General features: G+C 34.5%; 1 protein-coding gene across 1 annotated transcript in view; it reads left to right on the forward strand.

Moving 5' to 3' along the window:
* Window positions 1–15,575: 15,575 nt before the first annotated feature.
* The window catches only part of LOC133198502 (uncharacterized), a 28,431-nt gene continuing 27,728 nt past the window's right edge, over window positions 15,576–16,278 (forward strand). Inside the window, exon 1 of the mRNA XM_061334587.1 lies at window positions 15,576–15,638. Within this exon, the coding sequence (XP_061190571.1) occupies window positions 15,576–15,638 (63 nt within the window). The remainder of the gene's footprint in view (window positions 15,639–16,278) is intronic.

Below are 16,278 nucleotides of genomic sequence, written 5' to 3' on the forward strand. Positions count from 1 at the left end.
TGTTAACAATTTCTGTCAAATTCTTTAACTTATACTTTCCTTATATCTAACTCTGACTCAGAGATATTCTAAACTTAATTTTTCTTGCATCTTAAACGTCTTCGTTACTTAATATTACTCACAATACATGTGTATGTCTAACAAAGAGATGAATGGGTAAGGTTTGCGGGGAGGAAGACAACGTTATATCTCGCATAAATTTGTCATCATCTCTGCAATATTGAAGTTATAACAAATAAAGAGGAAACAAGGTAGGAAAAAGATATTTCATATAAGTCTTTTGTTTCTTTGCATAGAACATTAGGATTAATTTTGTAAATATGATGAATGTCCGTGTTTACACTCTTTTTTTAATTCTAAAAAGAACAAACTTGCTCTGAAATGTAGTGTATTGCATCATCTGAAGAAAAAGAAATCATCTACCTTCGCAATCACAACGAAAACACCCACTAAAACCGTCAGTCTTCCAGCATCGTCCTGGGCATGCGTAGTTCAACTCCGGACATCTTCCTGGTAAAGCAAGTCCAGCAGGTCTGTAAAACTCTTGAAACAATTTTAATATGAAAAAAAGAATTGTATGGTGGCATATTTCTGCCCCATGTGTGCAAGTTATTTTTCTGTCAAATATGTCGACATGCAAGATAAGTATGTTGACATGCAAGATAGTTATGTCAACATGCAACATAACTATGTTGACATGCAAGAAAATTGCAATCAATAAGAACTGTAAAAAATCTTTTAAAAATCTCAAATACTGCCCACATGTGACTTCCAATGTGCTAGATGCTACTTATTTATGTCGACATGCAAGTTATTTATGTTGACATGCGAAATAAATATGTTGACATGCAAGTTATTTATGTCAACATGCAACTTAGGTATGTTAACATGCTACTTATTTATGTCAACATGCAATTTGTTTATGTCAACATGCAACTTAGTTATGTTGACATGCAACTTAGTTATGTTGAGTAGCGGATATATATATATATATATATATATATATATATATATATATATATATATATATATATATATATATATATATAATTTTTAAAAAGTAAATATCCAAAAATGAAATCACAAATCGATGTAAATGTCTGAAGACCAAGGAATGGCGAAAAAGTTTACAGTGAATATGACCGATTTGTGATTTCATTTGGATACATGTATATACTTTTTTTTAAATATGATTGATTTTCAAAATGATAGGATTTTGAATTAAATGATTAAATTTAAATGCAAAAGAAATTATGCGATACACAATTTGAACATTTGTGCGAGCGTGCAGATACGTTACTACCCAAGACACGTGCAATGAGGCACGGTTCTGTTTTTTTTTTCTTTTTTCGGTAAAATTGAAGTTGATTTTTACGATCGAAAATTTATTCAAGCAAATGTTGCAGTTTAAATTATTTTCTATAATATGAGGTGGACAACAAAGTATAATTGAATTTCCTTAGATAAAATGTCCTGGCGATTCAGAAACGTGGCAGTAGATTATAAAACGTTTTAGAGCCCCTCTCAGCGGGCGACCTATAGTAATTAATGTGTCCGTCGGTCCATCTGTTCGTCCGAGGTCTCCTTTAAAGGGTGTGCAGTGACCTTGAACTATGTTTCAAGCTCTAAGGTTAAGGTCATAACAGAACTGTATCTGAAAAATGCTTGTAAACATAACCAAGTTGCATGTCGACATAAATATGTTGCATGTTGACTTAAATAAGTTGCATGTTGACTTAAATAAGTTGCATATCAACATATTTATTTTGCATGTCAGCATAACCAAGTTACATGTTGACATAAATAAGTTGCATATCAACATATTTATTTAGCATGTTAACATAAATAAAATGCTTGTTGACATAAATAAGTAGCATCTAGCATGTTGGCTGTCACATGTGGGCGATATTTGAGATTTATTGAAGATTTTTTTTTATAATTTTTATTTGATTTTAATTTTCTTGCATGTCAACTTTGTTATGTTGCATGTTGACATAACTATCTTGCATGTCAACATATTTATCTTGCATGTCGACATATTTGATAGGAAAATAACTTGCACACAAGGGGCAGAAATATGCCACCATAGAATTGTTCTAAAATGTCAATATAAATAATCGTAAATTGTGAGCTTTGATAGTTATGCATGATAAAAGAGAAAGAGTCCTATTGAAATATCGACTGTCAGTAATTAGTGGTTGATAACTGGTATACTTACAATCGACGAAAGTTTTGAAAAAAACATGCTTTTATCAGGAATATTCTAAGCTTCAAAACAGGCTACTTTCCGAAATTATTATTTCGAATAGTAATAAAAAGCCTTAAAACTTTTATTTAATCTGATTTACCTTTAAAGTCGGGCTCGAGATACTGTCCCTTTTGTTCGATAACGGATAATTCACCCATCATGGGTCCACCAAAAGAATTAGCTCCAAATGCCCCCATGCCCATACTCATCCAGGGGGATTGTGCGGAATTCGGTTTCTGTCCATTTATAGCCCCACGTGATCCCATGTTTACGTTAAGATATCGACTTCCTGTTTGATAAATGGGGTCATAGTCATGCTTCATTTTCTGTACCGCTTCTTCCATAAAGGAGTTCATAGAATCTGTCTCAGAGAAAAAAAAATAATGTGATCAGATTGATTTCTTTTAATTCTGCTTAAAACCATCTTTGTTTTACACTGCAAATCTAGGGTAATATCAGATTTGTAATTCTGTTTTTACATTAAAATCAATTCAGACATACTCGGTCCATTTTTAAGAAAAGAAAACAATTCTTGGTTGAGTCTTAAATGATTTGCTCTTTACCATTTGAGTTTTTAGAAGTACAAAATGGAATACAGATTAATGCCGAAATGCTTCAATTCAAAAAAGAGATTTAATTAAGTAATTCTATACAGAATTGGCAGTTGAATTATTAATAATTATTAAATTTAAAAAACGCAAGATATCTGGAAGCCGTCATGGATGAAGTGCACCCCCTACCAAAATAAAACTGTGATTCCTTTAAGCTATTTATAGATAGCGATATTTATAGATAGAAACTTAATCTGTACACGAATTAATACCAGTATTAATTTATCAGTAGATTATACAGTAAACACCCATTATAACGAAGTCCCAAGGACGGACAATTTGGCTTCGTTGTAAACATAGTTCGTTTTATCTATTAAGTTCACAATATATCTTAAAGCCACGGAAAATGAAAATCACTTTGCTGTAAGCGTCAATTTATTATAAGGATGTTCGCTATATGCGTGTTTTACTGTATATTTATTCCACAATATCATACATCTATTTTTCTGTTAAATATTGCTTTATTCTTCTGATATCCTTCTACACAAACCATGTACAGTTACTTATCACAGAGTGGTTATGTTATAACAGACAGATTATCGTCTTCACTCTGTCTCATACCTCCACATTCGCAGATATAGCATCCATTTTTCACCTTTAAGCAAAACTGGGGACACATCACCACTGCTTCACATTTTGTGCTCTTCCGCCGAAACAAAATACTTCCTGTAAATAACAAAAAAAAAATTAATCATTGATATATATCGTTCAAAAATTTACGCGTATTTCAATATTTAGCTCAGATTATTTTTGAGTAATACAATGAAGTTCAAATGGAAATTTCAAGTAAAATATTCATTAAGAAATATATAAATATTGTCATACAATGTGATACTGCATGACACACTCAAAAACTCGGAGATAAATACAGACTAATAAATAAATCGGATAAAAAAAATTGTCGAAGTCTTAAGAAGAAAAGACATTGAAGTCATATATATTCTGCTATATTGAATGATGCCTAAAATCATTTTAGGCCATCTTTATACAAAACAATAACTGCATACCATATATTGATGCGATATAATAAGCTTTGGGTGTCTTAAATATTTGTTCACAAAAATTTTAATTTCTTAATTTACCTGAAATGTTTTGTGTAAAGAATTCACAAACCTTTTATTGCTAGCAGAGAAATGCACAATAAATAAACTGTCACAGTCCACATTATAATGATATCGTAAATCGTTAATAAACACTTCCCCCGGGTCTCAAATTTAAGTTTTCATTTAATCCGCTTTCACTTCTTACATGATTGCTAATAAAATTTAGGTTAAAACATATTGATTGACTTTTCAGAAATAGATTGCTGTATTAGGTTTCTCTGTATATTGATAATGAACGAAAATTTGATAAAGTTCGTCGATGAATGACCTAACGCGCATGCTTGAATTTGTGAACGATAATAGACTGAAGAAAACGGAATTAAATAATTTCACCTGTCTTCAGTTCCGATAATGCAAGATTAGTGCTGATAGTATGCTAGTCAATAAAATGCACGTTCCAATCGTGATATTCTTTTTAATGAAAGAAAGATTATGAAATTCCGACGATTAGGAAACAACCGATGTTTATTTTTAGTTTTAGACGAGGTCCCTGTGTAGTTTTATGTGTACGTACCAGTGGCGGATTTAAAGTGAGGGGGGGGGCGCACCCAGACCCCCCCTAAAATTGTCAAAGTTAGCGTAAATCAGCTTCGTCGAGAAAATGTAAAATGTCTACTCTGTAGACCTTGTTTTACACTACAAAGTCTCTAGAAACCAGGATCTTCCGGGGCTTTGCCTCCTAGGCCCCCACTAGGGCTGCGATCTGGACCCACTGGGGCCTCAAGACGGCCCCCAGACCCCCTGCCTACTTTCGCCCCCCTAATTTCAATTCCTGGATCTGCACCTGCCTACCGCTGTGATTTGACAAACAGCAGTTTTATACCAAATAAAATAAATACACATAACGCATATAACCTCACTCTCATCTTTGTTTCAATGAAATTTGACCCTCAGCTTGAACAACACACTTGGCAACGGGTAACACAACGATAATGTCAGATGCGTGCAAATCATGCGCGTATGTTTCACCGTAGAATTCATAAAACGTCAGTTTTGCGTTTGATTGTATGTTATTTAACGTCCCTCTCGAGAATTTTTCACTCATATGGAGACTCCACCACTTGCCGGTGGAGAGCTGCAAATTTTGTCCTATAATCGGCACTTACGGCCATTGAGCAGTGAGGGATCTTTTTCGTGCCAGCACAGACTGCGACACGGGACCTCGGTTTATACGGTCTCATCCGAAGGACCGGTCTCAACGTCCCACAGTGGGATTCGAACCCGCGACGTAAGGATCAACTCCTTACGTCGCGACTCAAGAGCAGACGCTCTAACCACTGCGCCACGCAGGCGACGTTGTGCGTTTGAAATAAGCCGAATAAACTTGACGTCAATCAAAGCTTGCGTCCGATGTAGCTTACTTGAAAACAACAAATGTTTGTGAGTGCAGAAATAAAGAAACTTAGATGATAAAGGACTTTTTATGTATCAAACAAAAAATAAAGAGGCCATTCTCTTTCCAGAGTTGTCCTCCACTACGCACCCAACACCTCTATCAAGGCTCGTGTAAAAGTTTTAAATGTTGAAAATTTGAAATTTATTAATTATTGTAATTATCGAAAAAGATGATACTGTATCATTTATTTTAAATCTAATATGTTGACAGTGCGACCGTTAGGGCGAGCGCAGATACTTATTCAGATTTAAACTGCACGTGACAGAGGTGTATATATGTGGGAGCGTAGCGGAAACGACAACTCGAATAGAGAATGTAAAGAGGTCGGTAAATCTTTTTTGAAGCTTTCTTATTGAGTTAAAACAGAAGCGGGGAGCTTTAAACTTTCAAAACGTAAACTTAACGACGATTTTTTTTTCAGAAATCCTAAATCAGTATAATAAATTGTACCATAGGACTGGCGGTAAATTTAGATTTTGCTTTCATGTTTGCTGTGGTGTATTTGCCAGAAGAATCACAGTTTTTTTAAGTCACGCCCACCTTTTGGCATCAAGCCAAACTGTGTCAAGACCTTGACTAATGAATGAATGATGTCAATTTCAAGACCAAGGCAATGCCTGATGAATGAATTAAGTCAACATTTTAAATTTCAAAAATACTAACATTATAAATATTTAGCTTGTCGGTGTCCGCTTCGTAAATGGTTCTGTATGTTTTCTCCGCCTATCCTTAATCAGTAAATGATACGTCCTATCTCGAATTCTCGTCATTTTCTTTCCCGTCTCCAAATACATATAGCAATTTCACATCAGAAGTCCTCGCATTTTTTTTACTTCAAATACCATTACAAACTTTCATTAAAATGTCACAAATCATTTCATTTTTTTCTGTAGGCCGATTGCCATAAAGAAAAAGTTCAATGCCGATGTTTCCCATATCCACCCCCCCCTTTTTTCAAAAAAAAAAAAAAAAAAAAATCTAGAAAGATAACTTTTCTTTCAGAGTTGACGGCTTGGACATAAAAGCCTACAATCGCTACCCCTTTACCTGTACCTGACAAAATTCATGTTTTCTGCGTCTTCAACATTTCAAAGGTACAATATCTTCACACGTACCAATTCCGATTTTTTTTTAATTTTTAAAACAACTTGTAGTAGCAGTGCCGCAGTAAAGTATGATCCTTGCAGATGGAGACAGCTATTTATACAGACTCCGGACCGTGTCTTGACACCTCGTAGTAGGCGGTGCTATTTATCAACTTGCTTTTCTCTCATTGGTCCTCTGGTACAAGTAACTTACACAATAGATATTAATTGGTTAGCTGTAAATACACTCACAGTTTTTATTCACTCGGGGCACCGCCCCTCGTGAATGAAAAACTGTGAGTGTATTTACAGCTAACCAATTAATATCTATAGTGTAACTATAACATAAATGGTGCCTGTTTTGGAGGGTAATAATTGAAATTGACACCCCAAGGAAAACCATTGTTAACCTCCGCTGACGCGTCAGTTGACAATGGTTTTCTAATTTGTCCGAGCTAATAGTTATTTTCTTTTTTTCTGGCTCTCCAGCGGCGCTTTAAGTTATAACATGTCATTTAACTAGTCCAAACAGCCATTTATGTATTAATTTAAAAACGAAAAAAGAATAAATATTGAACCCTCTCTGTATAAATGAATTCTGCTAGATCTGCAGGGTTAGGGTCAGGGTCAGGGTTAGGGTCAGGGTCAGGGTTAGGTATAAATATCTCAAAATAAGAAAATAAGTGTAAATTACTATTTTGTCCTGAATAAATATTTAATATATTCAAGCAAATATCTAATTTCTTATTTGTTTAAAACATTCGCTAATTCATCTGTACGGATATATAATTCGTCCGATTGAATTTTTGATTCGTTCCAATAATTATCGAATTTGTCTGAACGCATATCTAATTCGCCTAGATAGTATTTAATGAATTTCTTATTCGTCCGAACAAATATCTTATTTGTCCAGAGGAATTTCCAATTCCTAAGAACAAATACTTTTTTAATCTCGCCCTACAGCCGCAAATTAAAATATCAAACAAATATTCCAAAATTTTCATGAAATTATGGGTTTTCTCCAAAGAGTATTTTAATTAATTACTCTTTGTTTGTTTTCTTGTTTTCTTCAGAGTAATTTTAATCTATTTTTCAAAACATTTTAATTTTTTACTTTTTTTTATTTCCAATAAGCTTCTTGTGTCTCTGATCCATCAGTTATCTATATCGATGCATGGTTGAGAAAATCTCCTAGTAGCATAAATCACATAAGAAGCGAATCAACTTGTGTAATAACTATATTTTTTATTTATTTTTAAATACATTCACATCTATCACAGCCGTTAGTGTCTTTCTTGAAACCATTAGGACAGCTGAGAACACAGAACATTGCTGGACAACCGGAAGTTGTAGAGGAGCCAGCTGGAGGAGGCGTCACTAAAATAGAAAACCAGGCATGATGTAAATTACAATTCCGGAACTTAGTGAGTGCATTTGTTCTAGATGATATTAGTAAGAAATATAGCACTTAAAGAAAGAATCTGACAAGTTGTAGATTGGAAATCCGGAACCTGTCTGCAGAATTTCTCAATGGTTTACATGTAAACCAAGGGAGACCTTGTTGCGTTAACCAAAATGTCAAGGGGTCAAAGTTTACTTACTTCCACACAGTTTGTAGTCACAGACTGGACAAAAGTCCAGGAGGTCAAAGTTTACTTACTACCACACAGTTTGTAGTCACAGACTGGACAGAAAGTTACTGGGTCAAAATTTCCACAGGGTCCTGGACAGTTATTTGGAAATGGTGGACAACCTAAGAAAAACAACAATATCAAAAAGTGGACACAACAATGACAAAAACAATACAGCAAGATAATCGAAGGTAATATATCCTTTATTCTTTGGTGTTTATTTTTGGTCATTCTCTTTCACTAATTCATTACGCATCAATTCAATCACGGGGTTTTTTCCTCAATTAAACCTGCGTTGTGACGTACCTGATGGTGCCATTAAATGATTCCATATGCTTCTACATTTTTCTTTTTACATATTTGCTTTTCTACTGTGTATTGAATCATCTTTCAGTCACTTAGAATTGGCGTTGTTTATTTGTTTATTTTAACTTAGTGGTAAGAATCAGTATTTGTTGCTGTAGTCACTAATCAACTGGATGATAGGAGATGGGTACTATTCAGATAGACGTAGGTACTATTCAGATAGACGTAGGTACTATTCAGATAGGGGTAGTTACTATTCAGATAAAGGTAGGTACTATTCAGATAGGAGTAGGTACTATTCAAATAGGGGTTGGGTACTATTACTATTCAGATAGGAGATGGGTACTATTGCTATTCAGATAGATGGGTACTATTGCTATTCAGATAGGAGATGGGTACTATTGCTATTCAGATAGTATTAGGTACAATTTAGATTAGAAATGGGTACTATTGCTTTTCAGATAGGAGTAGGTACAATTCAGATAGGAGATGGGTCCTATTACTATTCAGATAGGATATGGGTACTATTATTATTCAGATAGGAATAGGTACTATTCAGATAGGAGATGGGTACTATTACTTTTCAGATAGGAGTAGGTACTATTCAGATAGGAGATGGGTACTATTACTATTCAGATAGGAAATTGGTACTATTACTATTCAGATAGGAAATTGGTACTATTACTATTCAGATAGGAGTAGGTACTATTCAGAAAGGAGATGGGTACTATTACTATTCAGATAGGAAATTGGTACTATTACTATTCAGATAGGAGTAGGTACTATTCAGAAAGGAGATGGGTACTATTACTATTCAGATAGGAAATTGGTACTATTCAGGAAGTAGAATGCTAAAGTATAATCCACAACATTTTATCATGCATGTCCTTCTTTCTGTGCTACGCTGCAGTACGCTATTAAATGTTGTTGTTCATGTTTTTCTTGCAGTGCTTAAGTGCAGTCCAATTTCCGTTGTTCATTAATTTGTTATAATTTCTAAGCTTTGATGATCTCTGTTATATACTTACCAGTGGTTGTGGGGTTTATTGTTGTAGAGACGTTTACCGTTCCTGCTGAGTGGGACGGCGGAAGTGTTACTTTCTCTGTAGTTGTTTTCGCTGGTGGCAGGGTAATCTTTGGTGTCGGTTTAGTGGTGGTAGTCTTCTTTGTCGGCGTTGTAGCTGAGGTAGTATTAGGGGCTGAAGTCCTTGAGGTAGAGGGAGTAGTTGTTGTTGTGGGAGTTGTTGTTGTTGTGGGAGTAGTCGTTGTCGTTGGAGTTGTTGTTGTTGTGGGAGTTGTTGTCGTTGGTGTAGTCGTTGTAGAGGGAGTAGTCGTTGTAGTCGGTGTGGTTGTTGTCGTGGGAGTTGTTGTTGTCGTGGGAGTAGTCGTTGTTGTGGGAGTTGTTGTTGTCGTGGGAGTAGTTGTTGTCGTGGGAGTAGTTGTTGAAGTAGGAGTTGTTGTTGTGGGAGTTGTTGTTGTCGTGGGAGTAGTCGTTGTCGTGGGAGTAGTCGTTGTAGTAGGAGTAGTTGTTGAAGTAGGAGTTGTTGTTGTGGGAGTCGTTGTTGTCGTGGGAGTAGTCGTTGTCGTTGGAGTAGTAGTAGTTGTGGGAGTAGTCGTTGTGGTAGACTTTGAAGTAGGAGTTGGAGTCGTCGTTGAGGAAGGAGAAGTCATTGTAGTGGGTGTTGGTGTAGACTTCGTCGTTGGAGAAGGAGTAGTCGTTTTTGTTGGAGTAGTCGTTGTAGTGGGAGGAGTTGTTGTCGTGGGAGTAGTTGTTGTCGTGGGAGTAGTCGTTGTAGTCGGTGTAGTTGTTGTCGATGGAGTAGTTGTTGTCGTTGGTGTAGTCGTTGTCGTTGGAGTTGTTGTTGTCGTGGGAGTAGTCGTTGTTGTGGGAGTTGTTGTTGTCGTGGGAGTAGTCGTTGTAGTCGGTGTAGTTGTTGTTGAGGGAGTAGTCGTTGTAGGTTTTGTAATAGGGTTTCCTGAAACATATCGCTTTTACATCAGATAACCAGAATCCGGTTTTAAATAAATTTGATTAAATATAATTTTATTATCATATGATGTCATGAGTTGATGATACAAGGATATCAACGGTGTCATTAAAGGCAATATTTTACAAATTCTATGTTAGATACAATGACCTTGTATGCAAATATAATCTATCCGTAAGTCGAATATTGACTTGAATTTTTTTAGAAAAATTGTTTATCTATTAAATTCACACTGATTGTCTTCGTATTTTAATAACATTTTTTTTGTTAGATCATGGGAAAGAGAGCATGGCGGGTTTGACCGGCTGACAAGGGATGTTTACTCTCCGGTGGCACCTAATCCCCCCTCTGATGTTTTCAGAGCTCCATGTTTGTTCTACTGCCCATCTTTATTGTACCAATGGACTGTTCAGCTAGATAACTATTCACTTTCTTGATATTAAATCATATTTAAAAAAATGTGCTTAAATAATCAAAATGTTCAGGCACGTCATCTGCAATTTTTCTTTAATGGTTCAGGGTAATTGTTTTTTAAAGAAAAAGTCAATCATTGTTCACAGAACAATTAAAAATAATATATTTACAGTTAACATGATAAAACCAGTGTTAGAAAAAATGTTTTAATCATGAATGAATAGAAAGGCTTTTCCGGTAAATATTGTTATTTTCTCAATCAGTATATTGTAAAACAAATGATTATATATTGAAAAGATTTCAGATTGAATTTGATAATTTGTACAAAATAAATTCTGCCTAATAAATAACATTTTTGCCTCAATTTATTCACAAATATTAATAAAAAGCCGTTTTCCTGTCTCACATATAAATTCAGCTTAGCAGTTGTAAGATTATGTCTATTTTACAGGTGTGTGTAAGACAATCAAATTGAGACAGTCAATTAAAGTTATTTAAGTATCGTATATTGACATATAAACCTTCAGTAATGATTCTATGTTTGGAAAATTATTGTAATAAAGCAGGAATTGCATAAATAACAAAAAAATAAATATATATGAAAACGCGTAAAGAAAAATTAGTTAAGTGTGTTTTACATGACCAACGCCTACCAAGCGTACTTATTTAATATGTCTTATAAGATAACAGTTCTTTTCAATTTGATTTCTGACCTTTTTTATTGTCATTTTTTTATTTGTCATATTCCAAACATTTTGCATTCTGACACCTTGTGTATCCGTGTGTCCGTGTTTGTCGTATTAGTCAGCTTCTACTGTTCTACTATTGCGATAAAAAACTGTCTATTAATAGTAAGACATTCTCGTGAAAATAGTACTAGTAATACAACTATTACCGTTAGAATCGCAGGTACACTTATTACAGCCGTTTATGGGATCTGTATAATGACATTGCATAGGGCACTTCATTAATTCGGCAAACGTCAGGCAATTCGTCTCGGCTCCCTGGTTGAGAACTTTGTGAAGTAAGGAAAATAAATTACGTTACCAAATACAGTAGAACAACGATCCAGACACCAATATACCGGATGTTTCATTTCCGGAAAAAATGAAAGGAAAAAAAAAACTTAAAATACATTTATATCTATTGTCCCGATTAACTAGGCTCGACTCTACATTTCTAAGATTCCACAATACATATTTGTTATAAAGCTAAAGTTTTTTTGATCGTTGTTATCCCCTTACTTCAGTTGTGTTTTTTTCCAGATGATAACCTTTGAAGTAAATAAAATTATTCTTCAACTCACATCCATTATTATTCATTGACCCTGGCCCGCCTGATCCACAATACGGACAGCCATCTTTATCATACTGAATCATGAAATGTGGGCAGTTAACAGCCGTGTCTGTACATTCTGTCGGTAAAAGAAAAAAATATTATCTGGATCCCTATCCCGATCAAAAATTGCTTACTGTAAACAAACTTTTATTCGCGTGCGAGAAATATCCGCGAGTACCGCGACCTACATTTACTCGCAAATATTAATCGCCGTAGATCATTTATTTTCTTTTTATTTGTACAGAATGTTTCCCCAGTCGCAAAAATTAATAATCGTGGATTGATTTCAATCTGACGAATCGCGAATAAAAGATGACGCGAATAATAGTTGGTTTACAGTATTTATAAATGATGAAAATGCCTCCGTTCCTTTAGATTTAGTCTTGATGATTCATTATATTATAGCATCTTACTTAACGTTGTCCTATAAATTGCAATTATTTAAATACAACCATCAAAATGACATTGAATTCGATTTTTGACCTCGACGTTTGACCTTGTAATAAATGATTGAGAAACAAATTTTCTCTTTTTTGAATTGCTATCTGTATGTAATGTGTACTTTGTTGTCCTTTGACGGTGTTGGTGAACTGTGGAGTGGCTGTCGTCGTAGTTGCCTGCTGGTTATCGTTACCGCCGCCTAGAAAGATAAAACAGGAAGTCCTGCTAAAATGTAAAGTCAATAGATAATGAATAAGCACGTGTAATACAAGTAAAAAATGTATTCATTAATGATATCGTAATGTTCTTATAAGAGTAACAAAATATGTGGCGTAGTGGTTAGAGCGCCTGCTCTAGAGTCGCAGAGTAAGGAGTTGATCCTTACGTCGAGGGTTCGAATCCATTGTGTGACGTAGAGACCAGTCCTTCGGATAAGACCGTATAAAACAAGGTCCCGTGTCGCAGTAGGTGTTGGCGCGAAACAGATCCCTCACTGCTCAATGGCCCTAAGTGCCGAGCATAGGTTGAAATTCGAAGCCCTCCAACAGCAAGCGGTGGCGTCTCCATATAAGAAAAATTCTCGAGAGGAACGTTAAACAATATACAAACACACAGGTCACGTGCTACCCACAGTGATAGCTTGATAATACGCCCTCCATGTATAGAATAAACATACAGGAAGTAACCGAAAATGTAGAAAGATACTAAATATCCGGATATTACAGATATTTCAATTTTTGTTTTACTTTTTGTACTTTATTCTCTCCCCTTACCTCCACATACAAAACAGCCAGTGGAGAAATCGTATCTCATGTTGAAACACATAAAACTGACAGGGGCACATCTTCTACGCCTGGATAGAGTATAACCTGAAATCAATACAATCAATAACCTAAAATCAAAAACATTCAATCAATAAAATCAGTAACCTATGATCAATAAAATACATTATATAACTAAGTAATAATCTAAAAATCTAATCGATCCATTGGGAGTCATCACGGCAGGTGTGTCCAGTCAACAGGGGATACTTACTCCTCCTGGGCACCTGATCCCTATGGAATTTCCAGGGATCCGTGTTTTAAGAGTTCTTCACAAATTTGTACTGTTTAAAGATTTTTTGAGATCGACCACTCTTCTTAATCTTCATCATCTTTTACATTTTAGATAATTATCGATGAACGCAAATGTTGACCAGAACACGTTACCCCGTTTTCACTTTCGCTTAAACCGGAAATTGCTTCCAAAGGATCAAAAGCTCGAAAGTGTCCGAATTTTACAGAAGAAAATTTAAAAGATAACATCAAAAACTCAGTAACGGAAAACACTTCAGTCTGTGACATATAAAGGTTGTTCCGTGTATGTAGGGACAACTTAATCTATTTAGTGAATCTCTGTCTAGTTTGTTTGGTATACAAGGACATTAGGGACGTATCGATACCTGAGATAATTTGCAAACCGGGCGATGGAAGATCTTTAACACAACCCTTTAAATGACCGTAACTACCTCTAAAAAGTGAGCGCACAACAAGATTTTTTTTGCGAAATTAAAGCATTAAAGATCTTTTTATAAAATATTCTTTAGTAACATTGGTAAAAATTGACTTTTCAATTGCCGGCGAGAAATACAAAAAACGTATCATATATGTGTACATATGGCGACGCATCCCTCATAATTCTGTATTAATGTTTTGTCATTTGCATAAATAACATATTTATTAAATAAACAAAATAAGAATATGTTTTCGTTTTACCTAACTTCAAACAAGTCTCCCTGAACAAGAAATACGGCAGTTTTTAAGTTTCTACTTCTAAACCGAAAATTGCTGATTTTTTCTTGTTTTCAAAAAAATATTAATTTGTTGTGTTTGGAGAAAAAATTGTATAAATATTCATATTAATTGAACTGTGTATATTTCTGAGGTTGTCGAGGTGGGGTACATGCTACTGATTATTTTTATGTTTCTCTATGATTTCCCTTTAATAGAGTATTTTTATTAACTTCTGACATTGGCTCCGTACTGCGACGTTTATAAATGATTTCGGATGGACGCAACATACAATTTCTTTTTTTCTGAATTTTCAGAGTTCACATATCTAGTTTTTATTTTTTAAATCTATCAACAAATAAGAGTTTCCCCTACCGATAATACTAGTTAATCGTCAAATTGACCCCCAGGAAATGAACCCCTTACCTTGTGTATTATGTATTATTATGCTGATCACCATTAACTGTAAGGTCCTGAGGTACATGTCTGTGTGTATTGGTCGTTAGATAGTTCCTCCCGACGGAATGGTCACATATGATAGAGGGGGCACCTGCTAGGCTAATTATAGCAGTAATCTGACCGCACTGGACCAGGCCAAGAAACGTGAAAAATGTCAAGATAAAGTATAAACTTAGAGTGATAATGATTGTAAAAGTTCGTCAAAGTTTCCACGTCAAATTGTTTTCTTTGACGAGGATTCTTTTTTTTAATTCTATGTAATTAGGAATCATCGAAATTTTGATAAGCTTTGATCAACAATATTACTGTAAAAAATGGAAATGTTTCTTGTAATGGAAAGATATTTAGTAATAAATTCTTCAAATCTATACATTTCTTTGATTTTTAGCCCTACATATTGTTACCCGGAGATTTTTTTTATACTATCAACACTACCTACTTTTTATGAATAGGAAGCGACTCCATTTTGTAATTGTTCTTTCTGTAAAATATTTAAGTTCTATTTTTATTCAATGAAGTAAAGCTGTATGCTCCCTATATTTAATTCAATTTATGAGAAGGGGGAGGGTGTCTTGGACGCCAATGTATTTTTTTTTTTTAATTTTAACATCCTGTGATGTAAATATAGTCGAGGTGTTTTTTATGAGCTTGTCGAAAGGGCTCAAGAAGATGCAATTGTGTTTACAACAAAACACAACGCTTCAGTTATTATTATTGTTCAGATGATTATAAGAAACTTATATATGGTATCTAGTTCAAGATGTCCTACTGCAAATTAAATCGAGCATGATTATTCCAATAGAAAAGACTATCTTAGTTGCTAGCACTAGCAATGAACGCAGTAAGAATGTAAGTAATGTTCCGGACTAATAATTGTTGTGCAAATAGGCCCATGATGATGGCGTATTTAAAACTCATTAACCGTGTATCACACAGCCGAAACACTAAAATGGAGTAAAGTGGAGCTATATAAGGTATGTGGCTAAAGGGAGGCATGCATTTTCTTTGAAAAAAAAATGTTGAATATGACATGTTTTGTATGGAGGGTAATCGTGTTCTAAAATCCGGACTTGTAAGATTGTAAATCCAAACTTGCAATCGTATATCAATTTCAGTGTGTTTACTTTGAGTTTATACTATAAATGTGTGTATTTGTGATGCTTTAAACTTTGTTTTCCATTATTCAAATTGCTGCACTCTGGATAAAACACGAAGACAGTTCACATGTCTGCAAATGTAAAGTCTACACGTTTGTCGAATTTTGATAGAGGAACTATGGAGGGGCATCAATGTCATAATTCTTTTTTAGATGTTCTTTTTTTCTTTTTTATTCTAGCTTCTTGTTTTCCAATTTAAATAAATTCTATATTTTTTTCTTAATTTATTCTAACGTCTTGTTTATATTTTCCAATTTTATTTTATTTTCTTTATTTTACTTTTAGAATTTGGCTTCATTTGGTATTTTGATTCTATCTTAAATCTTAAATTT

The sequence above is a fragment of the Saccostrea echinata genome, unplaced genomic scaffold, assembly GCF_033153115.1.
Source record: "Saccostrea echinata isolate AGI-Se365-2 ecotype Australia unplaced genomic scaffold, CSIRO_AGI_Sech_v1 ptg000033l, whole genome shotgun sequence".
In the NCBI taxonomy this organism is placed as follows: domain Eukaryota; kingdom Metazoa; phylum Mollusca; class Bivalvia; order Ostreida; family Ostreidae; genus Saccostrea; species Saccostrea echinata.